The sequence below is a fragment of the Protopterus annectens genome, chromosome 2.part2 (genome assembly GCF_019279795.1).
Source record: "Protopterus annectens isolate FY-2018-M chromosome 2.part2, PAN1.0, whole genome shotgun sequence".
Classification (NCBI taxonomy): domain Eukaryota; kingdom Metazoa; phylum Chordata; order Ceratodontiformes; family Protopteridae; genus Protopterus; species Protopterus annectens.
The window spans coordinates 639,435,356-639,451,876 of NC_056730.1; the positions used below are offsets into that span (position 1 = coordinate 639,435,356).

General features: G+C 36.2%; 1 protein-coding gene across 5 annotated transcripts in view; it reads right to left on the reverse strand.

Moving 5' to 3' along the window:
* Positions 1–16,521, reverse strand: part of DYSF (dysferlin) — a 3,914,743-nt gene that overhangs the window by 211,310 nt on the left and 3,686,912 nt on the right. For all 5 annotated transcript variants that reach the window (XM_044064060.1, XM_044064063.1, XM_044064061.1 and 2 more), the window contains one exon: positions 2,484–2,583. In XM_044064060.1, the coding sequence (XP_043919995.1) occupies positions 2,484–2,583 (100 nt within the window). The remainder of the gene's footprint in view (positions 1–2,483; positions 2,584–16,521) is intronic.

Below are 16,521 nucleotides of genomic sequence, written 5' to 3' on the forward strand. Positions count from 1 at the left end.
ATTCCCAGATATGCTCAGAATTAGTCCAAAATGACAAAAAATACACCGAACCCACAGACATTGCCAACATCCTAGCTGACAGGTTCAGCGCAAACTTCTCTCCCCCTCCCCACCAAAAGGGCAAATATCTATCCCAGCAGAGTGCTGCCCCCCTGACATCTCAGATGCTCAGGTAAGAGCCGCCCTCTCCAAAGCAAAAAACACAGCATCAATGGGACCAGACGGTGTCCCGGGCTGCGTCCTACATGAACTCCAAGAAGAGCTAAACCCAAACATAAAACTACTGTTCAATCTCAGCCTTACTACAGGATATGTACCCAAAGAGTGACGTACAGCAACACTGGTCCCTCTCCACAAAGGAGGTGCCTCAACGGATCCTGGAAACTATCGCCCCATAAGCCTGACTAGCTTGGTCTGCAAAGCTATGGAAAGGATCATCATGGACCTCATAAATAAAGATATTGGGGACCTACAGACACTGGATCCTACCCAGTTCGGCTTTGTTAAGGGCAGATCCTGCCTCTTAAACCTGGTCACTTTCTTTGAAACAGTCACCAAGGCCATTGACGAGGGGAAGGTGGTCCATACAGCCTACCTGGACCTCGCAAAAGCCTTCGATACAATACCCCACTCAGGCATTATAGATAAGCTCACCAGCTTAAATATAAACCCCTATGTCACTAGATGGGTTGCAAACTGGCTCAAGGACAGAACCCACATGGTTAGAATTGCTGGAGCCATGTCAGACTCCAAACCAGTTACAAGTGGCGTCCCACAAGGCTCAGTACTGGGACCTCTCTTGTTCGGTATATATTTCTCGAAGGTACAGGCCAACACGGAAGGACTGTGGCTGACCAAGTTCACAGATGACTGCAAACTGGGTGCCATAATCGACTCTCCAGCCGACACAAGCATCCTCCAAAAGGGCCTCATAGAAACAGACAACTGGTGCCAGAGCCATGGCCTCAAGCTAAACGCCAAAAAGTGTATAGTCATCCCCTTTGGCAAAAACAAAGTGCCCACAAATTACCACATAGATGGTAATCCATTAAGTACAAAAGAAGTAATTAGGGACCTGGGGACCCAAGTTGATAGCAATCTCTCATTTGACAACCACGTGGCCAAAGTGGTTAGAAGAACATTTTATATAGCCCACCTAATCATGAAAGGATTCACATCTAGATCAGGGGAGGTCATCGTGCCTCTTTACTCATCCCTCATCAGGCCCATAATTGAGTACAATGCCCCTTTTGGGATGTACCTTACCAGATACCTGCAGCAACTGGAAAGACCCCAAAAGTACCTCACCAAGAGGATCAAAGGGCTCAAACAGATGCCATATGCTGCCCGGTTAAAGAAACTCCAGCTCTACTCAGTGGCATACCGCCTGCTCAGAGGCGATCTGTGCCTGATGTATAAAGCCATGTCAAACCCGGAATTAATGGTCATGCTGCACCTCAGAAAATCCAAATCCCATCGAGCTACGCGCTCGAGAGACTTGAACCTCAACACTGAAATAAATAGGACATGCTGGAGGGACAGATTCATAACCCAGAGGCTCCCTTCACTCTGGAATAAAATCCCAGTCCAGGTTAGGCAGAGTCCCTCATTGACTCTCTTCAAGAGGGATCTTGATGAGTGGATGGGAGATCGTAGGTTTACCCCGGGTATCACTTCTGTGTCACTGTTAGACAGAGGCACAGTATACTAACCTCGAAAAAGGGCATAGCAAAATTAATTTAAAATGGGTGGCGAAAGCCAAACACACTCTGGCTAGGCTTATAAATGCCCTAGGGCAGATAGCCTAGTATGAACTTATGAACCTATGAACCTAAGATATAGCAATTATTTGCAAATGGATTGGGAAGAAGAGGAAGCAGAATTTATTTTCTTGGATTCAGAGATCTCTGTGGATGGTGACTGCAACCATAAAATTAAAGAAACGCAAGCCTTCCATTTGAAGAAAAACTCTGGCAAATTTAAACAGATGTGCATATAATTAAACGTATGGATTACCCATTAATAACATACATGTTTTAACTGCAGTTGGAGAAAATGTTTCAAAATTCTGGGGAATGAATGAAGATTAAATCAATCAGTGCTTAAAGAAATAAACCTAAACTGTTCACTGAAATGTCTGATAGTAAAACTAAGACAGAAATATTTTTGCATCATAATAAAAATACAGTATTCGCTACAGAAGGCATTGATGGTAGGAAAGATCAGAGATGAAAGAAGAAGGGGAAAACAATGGCTAAGATGAACAGTATTACTGAAATAATGAATATGAATTTGCAAGAACTTAAAGAATCATTTACTGAACGGCATGCCTGGTGTGCTAAGTCCTTGAGGTCATGAAGAATCAGACTACACTAAATGACTAAACAATAAAAATAACTAAACAATAACATGTTTGTTAATAAAATCCCAGTGTAGCTTTCTTAAATTAAAAGGCATAGTATTACAGAAATTGAAGGGCTTACCCAAGTAGTCATCAAATGAGAACTTGTCATTGTCCCAAATCTGAATAACAAGTTGTGGAGAGATCTTATTTTCAGTCTTGTCCAAACTCCAGAAGTGTTCCTAAACAAGATGCAGAAAATTTTAAGTTAAATGTGCTGTAATTGGGTATGCAGCCATACTCTCTTATACATAAAAAAAACATGTAAATCATTAAAACATTTACTCTGCTTACACAGCAAAATGTAACAATTAACATATAATGGCAGTCCCTTCCGAATCTGTGAAACATCTCCCAACACATTCCTTTTAAGAAAAGAAAAAAAAAGGTGTTGCCAAACCTAAGACCTCTTTTTTACAGGAAGCACCTGCTACTAATACACACAGCCAAAAGAAGTAACAGATCACAGCAGATTCATCACTAATTGTCATATAATGCATGAGAATGAAGAACCCACTCAACAAAAGAAACATAAAAAAATTCAAAATAAAATCACTATGAATGTCTTATGTGAACTAAAACATGTCCATTTCCTATTTATATACAAAACAAAACATAAAATGATGATAACAGGAAGCACTTCCTGAAACAAAATGTGCATCTCCCACTACTTCTCTGCCATACATTTAACCAAGTATATGTACTATAATAAATAAAACAAAACAGTTTCTCATTCTTAATTTCAATGTCCCGGGGTCTTATGATTGCTAGGTATTTAACATCACCTCTTGTTTTTTACTCAGGAAGTAATTATAACTACACGGAAGAGACTGTCCAGACTGAGTAAGCAACTCAATCAAACAAGTTAAATCCCTCTTTAAACTGCGCATCTCACCATTCAAGTTGGCAAATGCTGAAAATACCTCCTTCTGCTGTGAATGCACACCTAGTGGATCCAATTCAGTCACGGTCTCCTCTATACCATCAACGTCCCGGCTGCTATTCAAAAAGGCCATATCCAGCGTGCCCGGTTTCACTGATAAATACTCGTAACAGGACAAAATAAAACACTCAGACCATGTAACCAATAACTCCAAAGAAATAAATGGTCTGGGCACACTGGAACAGGCTATAAAAATTTTAATTTAATTGATAAAACAAACTCAAATACAAGCGCTTTCACCCTGCTAAATGCTGGGCTTTTTCAAGTAGAATGGAACAGACCATTACAACTATTACAACTATAAATACTTCCATTTAAAAAAGGCACCAAAACTCCTTAAAGAGGTACACCTTCTTTCTTAACAAAACTTCCTTTAGTTAAAAACATTTAATAAAAAATCTAAGTGTTTGTAATATAATTGGTTATAATAAATACACACATGAAAAAACCTACTTTATCTTGTTATCCACTAATAAAAAGCATAAAAAGATTAAACATAGAGAGATCCTTAGTTATACATGAATACAGAAGGAAGCAAGGAAGCCCTCTGGAAAAGAATATGTGTGTGTGTGTGTGTGTGTGTGTGTGTGTGTGTGTGTATATATATATATATATATATATATATATATATATATACAAACCAAGCCCAAATGGAAGGATGCACTATTCAGCTGGTAACGTACACAATGTTCAAACACAGTATAGATCCAGTTAATGTTCAAAACGCAGTATAGATCCAGTCAATTAAATCCAATCGACAAAGTAGCCAAAAACAAAAATCCTCATAAGGTAAATTGAGACTTTAATGCAAAATTCAGACAAACAAGATGTAAGCGCTTTCGCGGACGTTAACTCCGCTTCATCAGACATAGTGAAAAACATGTAAAAAGTTGCTTTAAATGCATTTCAAACCATGTGATCAAATACGTTGAATCAATTAATCAATTAAATCACCTATTTTGAAACTGCGCTCAAATGTATATAATGTCCATTAATAAAAATCATTCTAAAACAACAATTTACAAAAAATATAAATTCATAATATGTACAATACTTATGTAGATGCCTCTATCATAAGTCGAAGATCAGAATTTAACGCACCTTTAAAATTTCTTTCCATACGTATCTAAAGCCCAAAAGTGTGTACAAACACAGCATAACCTGTTGTCTAAATCGTGCTTACGTAACACACTAGCTGCGTCTTGCTTACGCTACGTAAAGGATATACATACACCATGTATACGATGTTAAACATCCCCTTGAAACAAACAATTTACTTAGAATTCAAATATATGCTTGAAATAATCATATAAATACCTCTGTCATAAATCAAAAATATGAATTAAATGCACCATTGAAATTTCATTACTTACGTAGCATAAGCCTGCGAGTGCAGTAAGCACAACGTGACTTGCTACATAATTCACACCTTTCTAACCTACTAATAATACTTGCGTATATTATGGAATGATGTAAAATATAAAGTGTATTTCCTTACAATGTAGTAATGAAACCTTCTAACTACACTCACTAACGAATGAATGAAACCACTCATGGTGAAATGTATCCAGGAACTATATACTGTCATAAGATAATAATGTCAAGTCCTACATACATTACACACACATATATATATATATATATATATATATATATATATATATATATATATATATATATATATCTAAATCCTATTTACAAGCATAATAGTAACCATGTGTAGCATAACTACTGTATAACCTAAAAATGCTTAATAATAATATATTATATGATGATAAATAATTAAACATAAATAACTATAAATATATCCCTACATTAAAAAGGTCTTCATTAAATCTAAGCTTATAACCAACATAAAAAATTAATAATAATGATTATAAAATACAAGTATCATCCATACATAAACACATATTGCAAAAATGTGAGAATCTCCTTATAAAATAGCCATATTAATAAAAATAAAAATAAAAATAATAAAACCTATTATAACATAGAATATATTGATATGTTCAACATTGTGCTATGAATAATATTATATTATAGTGACCCAAATGTAGAGTAACTCAGTACTAATGTATATGTGGTGACAATATATGATCATGACTAATAACTATAACAGTAAAACTAATACAAATACTACCTATATAGTTAACACTAGTTTCATGAATGTACTGTCTTAGCCTCCTAAATTTCAAATGAGGTTTAAGTGAGACTGTATCATTTAGTCCTTTACCTTTGTGTGCTGCGAGCCTAAGTGTCCAACGAAGCTCAGCCTGCTCAGTTAAATTAACTATATCACCAAGACGTGCTGTTTCTGTTTGAACATGTAAGACTTGATACAGAAATTTATGTGCCTCACCCTCCATTAATGTATGTTTAGCTAGGGCACTATAATCTTGATTTCTAGTATAACAGTAGAAATGATCTCTGATACGTTCTCGCAAAGTCCTGTTCATCTTGCCCACATAAAATGAGAAGCAAGTAACACAGTGGGCCACGTACACAACATTCTTAGTGTTACAATTACTGTTGTTCCTTAATTCCCATAACCGGCCACTTTCTGGGTGTTTAAAGAAGCGAGACCCATCTATTGAGTCACACTGCATACATTTGCCACATTTATTGGTCCCTTCATAAAATGGAGGGGGTGTAATACATGTATTAGTATCATTGTAGCATAAAGATTGTTTAAGATTCTTGTGTGTGTGTGTGTGTGTGTGTGTATGTGTGTGTGTGTGTGTGTGTGTGTGTGTGTGTGTGTGTGTGTGTGTGTGTGTGTGTGTGTGTATATATATATATATATATACATATATATATATATATATATATATATATATATATATATATACATATATTTATATATGTATGTATATATATATATATATATATGGTTACCTATCAAAACATCTACTCTTCATAACATCTAATCTCAAAACATCAAGACCATAACATCTAAACTTCAAAACATCTAAAACTCATAAAATTGAATCTCAAAACAGTGAAAACTACAAAGCAACTATAAATAACATCCCACACACTGTTTGCTATGTTTATGCAGGGGGGCAAGCCCCCCCCTGCACCCCCCAAGTGGGGGGCTCTGCCCCCTCACCCCCCGTAAATTAAATATACCAACTCCAAGGTCGCACTACAGTGGGGTTAGGAAATTAACTTTTTCCCCCACTGTAGTACAACCTTGGAGTTGGTATATTTAATTTACTGGGGGGTGTGGGGGCTATGGGGGGAGCAGGGGGGGGGGCTTGCCCCCCTGCATAAGCATAGTAAAAACTCTGTGGGATGTTATTTATAGTTGCTTTGTAGTTTTCAATGTTTTGAGATTCGATGTTATGAGTTTTAGATGTTTTGAAGTTTAGATATTATGGTCTTGATGTTTTGAGTTTAGATGTTATGAACAGTAGATGTTTTGATAGGTAACTATATATATATATATATATATATATATATATATATATATATATATATATATATGGTATACACAAATGCACAATGAAAAGATCCAGCTTGGTTTGCAAGGCTGAGAAATAATCTGAGAGAGGACAGATGTTTACAGTATTCAAAGCAGGATTTACAAAGCCATCATGCCATTAGAGGTAAGTTGTGAGAAATGATAATGAATACAGTAAACTATAGTTAGTGGCTGACAGAGTTAAAGATCAACAACTATAGTTACTGGCTGACAGAGTTAAAGATCACCAAAGTTAAGTGGATACAGGTGCACGACAATTTTAAAGGAAAAGGTACTTCCTAATGATTCATCGCATCACAGCACTGAACAAACAGAACGATTCAAAACTATGAGTTTTACAACTCTTGATTTCTCCCTGTAGAACAAAGCCCACCATAGTCCGAACTTATATAGTTAAGAGTAGATGCCATACAAGGAAAATGGCGAGAAAAATAGCAGTCAACATCATCAGTTAGAAGCACTGCAATACAACGATTCTTCAGGTTTCTTAGGAAAGGAGCACTATCCACACAAAACCAAAAGAGAAAACAAACATTTAAAATCTGAATTCTAAAGGGATTACCACTGAAGTATATGTATGAAACATTATTTTTAAAATAAATAGCAAACATTTACCATTTTAAAGGGTATATGCCTTCTCAACAATAGCACTTTCTTCAACAATGGGAAAATATTGAAATCTCAGATGATGTACATTTTAGCTTGTAAATTCTCACACCTAAAAACTAATGAAAGAAAACCATTCTGTAAGCCTACACTCACCCTATACCCATTCAGAGGGCTGTATACCCAACTCTGTGATGTGTCTGGATACTTTTCTGTACTACCGCTAACTTATAACAGGTAATGAAATAAAAACAAAAAAAAAAGATTGAATGGATGCCTCTAGGCCCTTTACTGATATGGCAGACAACTGCCTGAAGATGGAAGTTAGGTGACACACTGTGTGCTTTATTATGGCTAACTTAAAGAGGTATTCCTAATATTTACATATTATATCCCTCCATTACAATTACTTTTACAGTGTTATCATATAAATTAATACTATATGTCTCACAGGATATGATTAAAGCCCCAAATGTTTGAAAGATATAACATTTTACTTGAAATTATAAAGATGAGCAATTTGAGTGTTTTGTGGTGAACCATCGCACGTTTTGTAATCATGCTACCTTCTCGGAGGCTTCGCAAGTCTTCCACATCTGGTTAATCTAGCATCAAATGTATAGCTGCAGCAGGCTGATTCTTTCTAGCAGATGATACAATGGCATAATCTGATGAATACTAAGCAAAACAATCTGTAAATATGGCCTTCAGAACAGATGGGACGATCAATACATATCCTTTATCCAATGACTGCAACATCTCCAAGAATTCTACTGTCATATTTAGAAGGATTTGGACCAAACTATTACTGCTCTAAAATAAACACAGTGTTATTTTACAGCAAAGTCTTATTTTTTATCATAAGTACATAACCATCTATAGTTTCAACATTGCAAGACCTATTGGTTGCAGCTGTTCTCATTACTCTGGCTTTTTGCTGTTCAGAAAGTTTCAAATTGATTCTGTAATGTACTATTTCACTAGGTCATAATGAACCTAAACTGGTTGCCATTTTGTCACAGAAGTCCTTTAATTTAGGTTTTTTTTTTTTGTTTTGTTATTTTATGGGAAGGAAATTTTTCCATGTTCCTCTACTGGCTTCAGGTTGAATCAGCAGTAAAGACATTAACAATTTAACAACTGATCTTGAGACATCTTATTAATAAATGGTAAGAAGATAGCCCAACATTTTATAGAAGAGAGTTTCAGTAGTCTGCGAAGATAAAATAACTATCCTGTTTTACACTAACAGCACATGTTCTTATAATATTCTTAGCAATTTGGTTTGCTGTTTTGAATAGACCATTGGAATGTTTATATTTCAGACTCATAGTAATGTGCTTGCACACCCACTGTTCTGCATATTTACGGAACTCTTGACTGTCAGACTTGTCTGAAATAAAAATACCAGGAATCCTGCATCTGGAGAATATTTCTTTAAAAGACATTATCAAAGCATTAGATAAGGTGTCTTTCATTTTCAGTTCTGCATAGTTTGAATAGTGATCCACACAAATTAGCTAATGCGGCTCTTTAAAATGAAACAAATCTACAGCAAGATTTCTCCATGATCCTCTGGTACTTTATATCAAATCATTTAATTTCTTCTTTCACATTACTTTTGTGAAAAGCTGCTAACTCAAAAATTCCTTAGTATTACCTTATTCTGATAAAACATGCTGGCTAAAACACAGCATTTCATGCTCTTCCTTTATACTTCATAATTCCAAGATGTGCTTCTTATATTCTTTGCAGCATTTTGTCTTAAAGCTAATAAGGCATTACTACTCTGATTTGATGAAAAGACCTGGTACATAGCTATCTCATCATTATATGTATAGTATATCTGTATGTGTGTTGGAACTTTCTTATTTTCTTCTGGCCATCCTGATATTGCCACATCCATAAATAACAGTATTTCCTAATCACAACCTCCTGCAGAATTCCATCATATATCGGTAGGTAAAGAATTGTTAAAATAATTTCTAAGTCTTGATTCAGCAGTTGTTTTTTTTTTTTTTTCTTACTTTCTTTTAAAATAAGCACTGATCAATGCATCTCTACCAGGCACCTCTTTGCCTGGTTTATACATAATTTTGAAGTCATGTTTTTGAAAGTAAGTAGCATTCTCTCTAAAGACAAAAATAGTGATTTATGTAGAGATTATACAAATAAATACTTCATAGTAGCTTACACTTTCTTTGAATATAAGCTTGTCTGCCATACACATACTCAATAAAATATTTCACAACCACAAACAATATCTGGATAGAAAAACCTTTTCAATTTGAGCACATCTGGCTTGTGCCTCACATAATGCTTTGGAAATTTAGTAACTGTTTTTTTCCTCCTGTAGTAACACCACTTCCATGCCAGTCTGAATATCATCGACTTGCAATACAATTGAATTTATCACATCATTTAAATGACTAGATTAAAAAAATGTCATTTACATCTTCAGTCCTATAAATATTTTATTCTGGTTCTCAGTGCCACTCTTTTTCCATCTCAAGCAATCTACTCAGAGGCATAGCCAACTCTGACAGGGTTGGGATAAACTTGGAAAAATATAGACTCATATGAAGAAATCTTAGCAATGCTTGTTTGTCTGGTGGTCTTTCCATTTGGACTTCTATTTTTACTGTCTTGTCTTCAGGTTGCATACCTTAATGTATCAGTGCATCTTCCTTGTACCTGATGTTAGACACAGATAGCTTTCACTTTTTTCCTCAATTTGCGATTTGTTTTCTCTCTTTTCCAGCAACATCCTCAATCTCTTTTATTTTATATATATATATATATATATACACACACACACACACACACACACACACACACACACACACACACACACATATATATATATATATATATATATATATGTATATACAGATATACATGTATGTGTGTGTGTGTGTGTGTGTGCGTGAGAGAGAGTTGATATATTGACTTGCACATCAAAGTGTACAAGTAGCAAAACAATGTTGAAAGTACCCTTCCCAAACAAATGAAAGGATCAGAACTGCAACCAATTACAAAAGGAAAACAGCTTCTTTGTATAATCAATTAACCAAAACCTTACCACCAACTTCAGAATACTGGCAGAGTTATGGAAAAGGCTATGGGTGAAGGCAAGGTATAAGATTGGGGGGTCAGCACACATGCGCCTTCTGAACATCCTTAGTAATAGATAGTAACCCTAACCCTGCCCCTACTCCTCACCCCAGTCCTATACCTTACCCTACCTTACCAAAAATCCTTTCCATAACACTACCACTAACTGAGATACTCAAACACAAGCACACATGCACAACACTAAATCTATCCCCTTTCCTCACCCCAGTCGTACACCTTACCTTATCTTACCAAAAATCCTTTCCATAACAATACCACTAACTCAGACACTCAAACACAAGCACACATGCATAACACTAAATCTATCCCCTTTCCTTGCCCCAGCCCTACTTTACCCTACCTTACCAAAAATCCTTTCCATAACACTACCACTAACTCAGACACTCAAACACAAGCACACATGCACAACACTAAATCTATTCCATTTCCTAGCCCTTATTCTAATCTTAAGCTGAAAACATTTTCACACACCCTCCCAATCCAATGCTGAAACTTATATTTGGAAGTTTCACCATTAAAACACAATCCCAAATTTACTGTAACAAGAAACACTTAATCTTCTTATCACACCTCCAGCACATGACAAAGAGTGTCTTCAATGTGTTTCCAAAATAGTCCGCTCTGTTGACAAACTGACACTTCATCATATTTGTCATAGCGAGATGCACTCATCACTCCCTCTCTATATACATACATATAGACACACACACACACACACACACACACACACACACACACACACACACACACACACACACACACACACATATATGTCTATATTTATATTTACATCTATATGTATTTATATATATTTTGATATATATGGATTTCTATTAAAAAGTTGAATGCTCAGAAGAGCAAACCACACAACATTGAGACAGTAAGAATGAAAACTTGTATGCTCAAATGGAACAGAAAAGACACAAACCTGGTTTTGCAGGGGTCAAGCCTCCCTGCACCACCCATACCCCTGTTAATAATATATACCAACGTCAATATCATACCACATTGGGGAAAAAGCCATACCCCTATCCCAACTGTGCTGCAATCCCCCACATTAGAAAACCCTTCCCACTCAAGCTTCTAGGTTTTATATCTTCCTGGTTCGATGCAGTGTGATCTGCTCTTTGAGTGTTTGATCTTTTAATAGGTACCCATATATCAATATCTATATAGATATATAAATGTATATATATATATATATATATATATATATATATAGAGAGAGAGAGAGAGAGAGAGATGTATAAACACACACACGTATGTATATGTATATGTATACAGAAACATGCATATACATAAGCATGTAGATGTTTTAAAGAAACAAGACAGAAAGAATTGGAAGAAACTTAAAACAAAACTGCAAATCAAATCATTCAAATAAAGTATCATATTCAGCAGATGTGAATCAGTTGCATGACAATGTCTGAGAGATGAAAAATGGAATCATACTATAATAAAAGTGACAAAGTGCTTCTGATACCAAAAAAGTCAGAACAGTCAGCATATTAAAGAAGTGAATTTTTATGGCGTAAATGTTATGTACAATCCATGTATTTAAATCATTCCCGCCAGTACAGCAATTTGACTGTGTACCTTTAACTCCCAGTGGGTGTGGCTTGAGACTTTTAAAATGAAGTTATCACCTTACAGTTCAAACAAATATTCATATTTCTGGAACCATAACTGTTACTAAAAAAACACAAATGGCAAAATATTCAGGATAAATTAATATTTACATTAGTGTTATTCATTCAGTTTGATGCTTTAAAAAGGAATTTATATGCAAAATAAAGGCAGTGAATATTAATTTTGTAATGTTGTATAAACAGCTAAAAATATCTCAGTAACCATTCAAGCTAGACAGATACTGCCAGCAGGATTTTCTTCATACAGCTGTGAGCTTTCATATGAGGCTATGCAGTTCATTCTGTAGATAATATGATTTGCACTTCTGTGTATACATATACATACATATGTGTGTTGATATATTTAGATAAATATGAAAATTATTACAATCCAAATAAACAGTATACAAATAATATTCAATATCTCTTTGGCTGCATTAGGCAGAGGTCAAATAAAAGTGAAACTGTGCTTGCCAGCATGTATGCTTTAAGTAAATCATTTGATACCTTGTATCTAGCATGGTTTGGGAATTATTAATGCAAATATGAACAAACACTATTTGATGCCTAGGGGTGCAGTAGGAGGTAACTGCAGAAACGCCTGGAGGCACACTCTGCTGTAATCAGTTAAATGCAGCATCAGAACCTTAATAAGAATAGTTCACTGCTGAAGAGGTTTACAAGGCATTTTTGAGCAAGGTGCTTTATCCAAGCAAATAATTTACTAAAATGATGAAACTAAGTTCTTTTAACATTTTAAGGCAGTGTCATGAAAAGCTTATACAGTCTGATTTGTGCATATTAATGACTTGAAAATAGGAAGATAAAATAACCAATTTCTTCATAAAGAAATTATTTGTTAAATACACCAATTAAAGCAAAAGTGGATTGCATGTAAGGGTCATACATGATACCAATATATTAATTTATTTTTTATTTATTTTATTTTTACATTTGTTAACCGGGTTAATCTGTCTGGGTTCTTAGAAGCCCTTTTTCAGCAGAGACCCAAGGAGAAAAAAAAAAGTTTTAAGTAAACAAATAGTAAGAAAAAAGATAAACACAGATCACATTTTAAGTATACATACGTCTGAAGTAATTACATAACATGCAATAAAGGAATATACAGAATCAATATCAAGTGGATTTTCACACAGCAGAAACATAGTTTGCAAAGAGCAAATTGACTGTCTTTATAACAGAGCATAAAGCAAAATGATAGATCAGGATGGGTTCATGAAACCTTTTAATGCTAATACTAAACAAAGTCGACCTGTTCTGACAAAGTGCAATAAAAATGAAGGTGCTAAAACTGAAAACCACAGGTCCGAATAATGTACACCGGCTATCCTGCTAAGTATTGCAGTCAGCAGAATGCTGCCAGTTCAGCAATGCACTGGCAAAATGTTGAGTCAAAACACTGTGTGTGTGTGTGTGTGTGTGTGTGTGTGTGTGTGTGTGTGTGTGTGTGTGTGTGTGTGTTGGCTGGTTGAAAAATTTGCAAATCAAGCATTTTTATGTTTTTTATACTCACTACGGTGGTGCAGCGGTTAGCATTGTCGCCTCACAGCAAGAGGTTCTCCGGTTCAATTCTCAGCTGGAGCGCCTTCTGTGTGGAGTCTGCGTGTCCTCCCCGTGGTCACGTGACGTTAAAGACATGCAGGTAGGTGCGTGCTTGAATGGGTGTGCTTTCTTTGAAGGTTGGGCGTCGGGCTGGCACCTTGACACTGTAAACAAAATCTCCTGCCAATCATAAGCGGACCAGAGTTCTGCTGTGGTGACCCCTAACCGGGAAAAGCTGAAAGACATTACTATCTGCAGCCAGCTGTTAGTCCTCTTATGGTCTATCCATTTTTCACCTTACAGTGAGACCCAATCATAGCTGAAAATTATTTGGGCAGCTTTTAAGGTTTTTCTGGGTAATGAAGTAATGTCCCACATTATGAAAGCAAGCCCATTTATTTGTGCAAGAGATGACTATGTCTTGGCCCCATCTACAGCATTACACACACTCCCCTCACACTCACACACACACACTGGATGGTTACGGAAAATTTTTTCTTAGAAGAACTAAATGCATTTCTCTGCTGTTGCTTCTTACTGTTGCAAACATGCCTAAGCCACAGCAAATGTGGTGTGTTTAGCAAGATAACCAGTAATCACAAATAGAAGCAAGATACACCATTGTGACTTCAGATATTTGTGGGTCACCCCAAAGGCAGCAATGCACAGGTAAATCTGGAAATGAAACTGACCACTGTGGCAGCTGTACCTATAATTTCTATTGCTGACTAAACTGTGTCTACGCATAGCAATGAAGAAATAAGGATATTAATGAAAATATCTATTCATGATAAGTTGGTTCTAAAGTGTAAGATAAAGCTGTCAATGACATATCATGATAATTAACAACTCCTTGACTTATGTATATGTAAAAGAGAACACACTAAAACTGGTAAAGAATAATACAAACAGTGATTTGCACTGCACAAATCTCTTGACACAAAGATTTTGGCCTTGCTTCCTTAACCATACCCCAGATGACCTGACTTCAATTAACAACCTAGGCTGTGGGGAAGTCAGCCGGGGGGTGGAAGTGGCCATTACTGGCTCGCCAATTCTGGGTAAGGGTAGTGGGTCTTGACACATCCCTGTCAAAAGAATTGACAGCCAGAAATGAATTTATTCTCAACCCTAACAATACCATTTGGAAAGGTGTAAATACCTAATTAATCATGAGGCTTCCCTTGCAGGTAAAAACCTGCAGTGAGAGCTTCATACACCACCATCACAATCCTTCATAATTACACCAAAATATCCAGTGCTGAAGCTTTAAAAATATCATTCCGAAAGCTTTCTAAAAAATAAAGTTAGGTATCAGCAGAAAGGCCACTCATCCCCCTCATGCATAGATACCAAATAAAGTCATCCTGAAGAAAAACACTCCAAATCTGCCACTCTGAACCTTAGCAGCAGCAAAAACGATTTAGAGGTTGGTGACTCGGTTTACAGAAACACTGGGTTAGCACTCACAAGACTGGACATGGAGACAGTTACAATAAGTGAAACACATTTTAAACACCAGAATTTTGACATTACAAGAACCCTAACTTCTAACAAATATGACTATGATATAATAGTGGCATATGTAGGAGTAAACGACTTGAGATGTAAAACACTGAGGAGCATGTGAAGATACATATTATAACTTTCCATGCATGCTACCAATGCAGGTACATCACTAGTCCAGAATGTAATCCTTTCTTCAATTAGAATGATGCCAAGATATAAAGAAAAAACAACTGGTCTGAATAGTTGGTTAAATAGCTTGTGTCATTCAAGAAGGGATCCAGTATGTATCAGTATGGGGTGAGATGCCTGACAGCCCAGCTTGCTTTGCTAAGGATGTCCTGCACTATCATTCCAGGGCTTCTGCATACTGCCAAAAGCCTTTGCTGCTCCTCCAAAAATTTTTTAGGCAGAGTCAAGCTGACAGATATTCCAACATAAGTAACAAATCAGTCCCCAAACTGGATAGCACTAGGGTGGCTCTCTTCAATCCCAGAAGTGTAAATAACAAATTTCCTGATTTTGAGGAACTCCTGTCAATGTAGCTACTGAGGATGTTTTTCATAGTCATTATGCAAATGTGTTATAGCTATTTGCACTGTCTGTGAATAAGTGCAAGTCAGCCATGATTAATAGAGGCCACTTACACTAATGGACAATGACCACAAATAAATTTAAGCAAATTAAATCATAATTAAATGTAAATGAGATATGATGTAACTCAATATATGCTAATGTAACACTGCATAGCCTGCTTGCAGTTCATGGTGGAATTTTCACACTTTTCTACTCCGTATGCACATATACTACATAAACAGGACTCTCGACAATCCTATCTATTTTTGCTATTTCTAGGTGTGAGATGCTTGTCTTGACAGAGCCAAAACCACTTGCACCCAGCAGTGCTTGCCTGTCAAGAAGGTGAAGATACAGACAGAGGATAATTCATTATAACTTTAGTAATCAGGAGGTACTTGACAGGTTCCGAGTTGACGGGGACATTGTAAGCATCGTAGTGGGTATGTATGTATGACTCCCCATAGGGTTACTGGAGGAATGCGTGGACTTCCCATCCCTGTGGGCACTAACATATGTATAACCCTCACTATACAGACAGAGGATAAATCATTATAATGTTAGCAGTCAAGAGATACTTGACAGATTCAGAGTGGACAAGGACATTGTAAGTGTCTTAGTGGGTATGTATGTATGACCTCCATAGGGTTATTGGAGGAATGCGTGGACTTCCTATCCC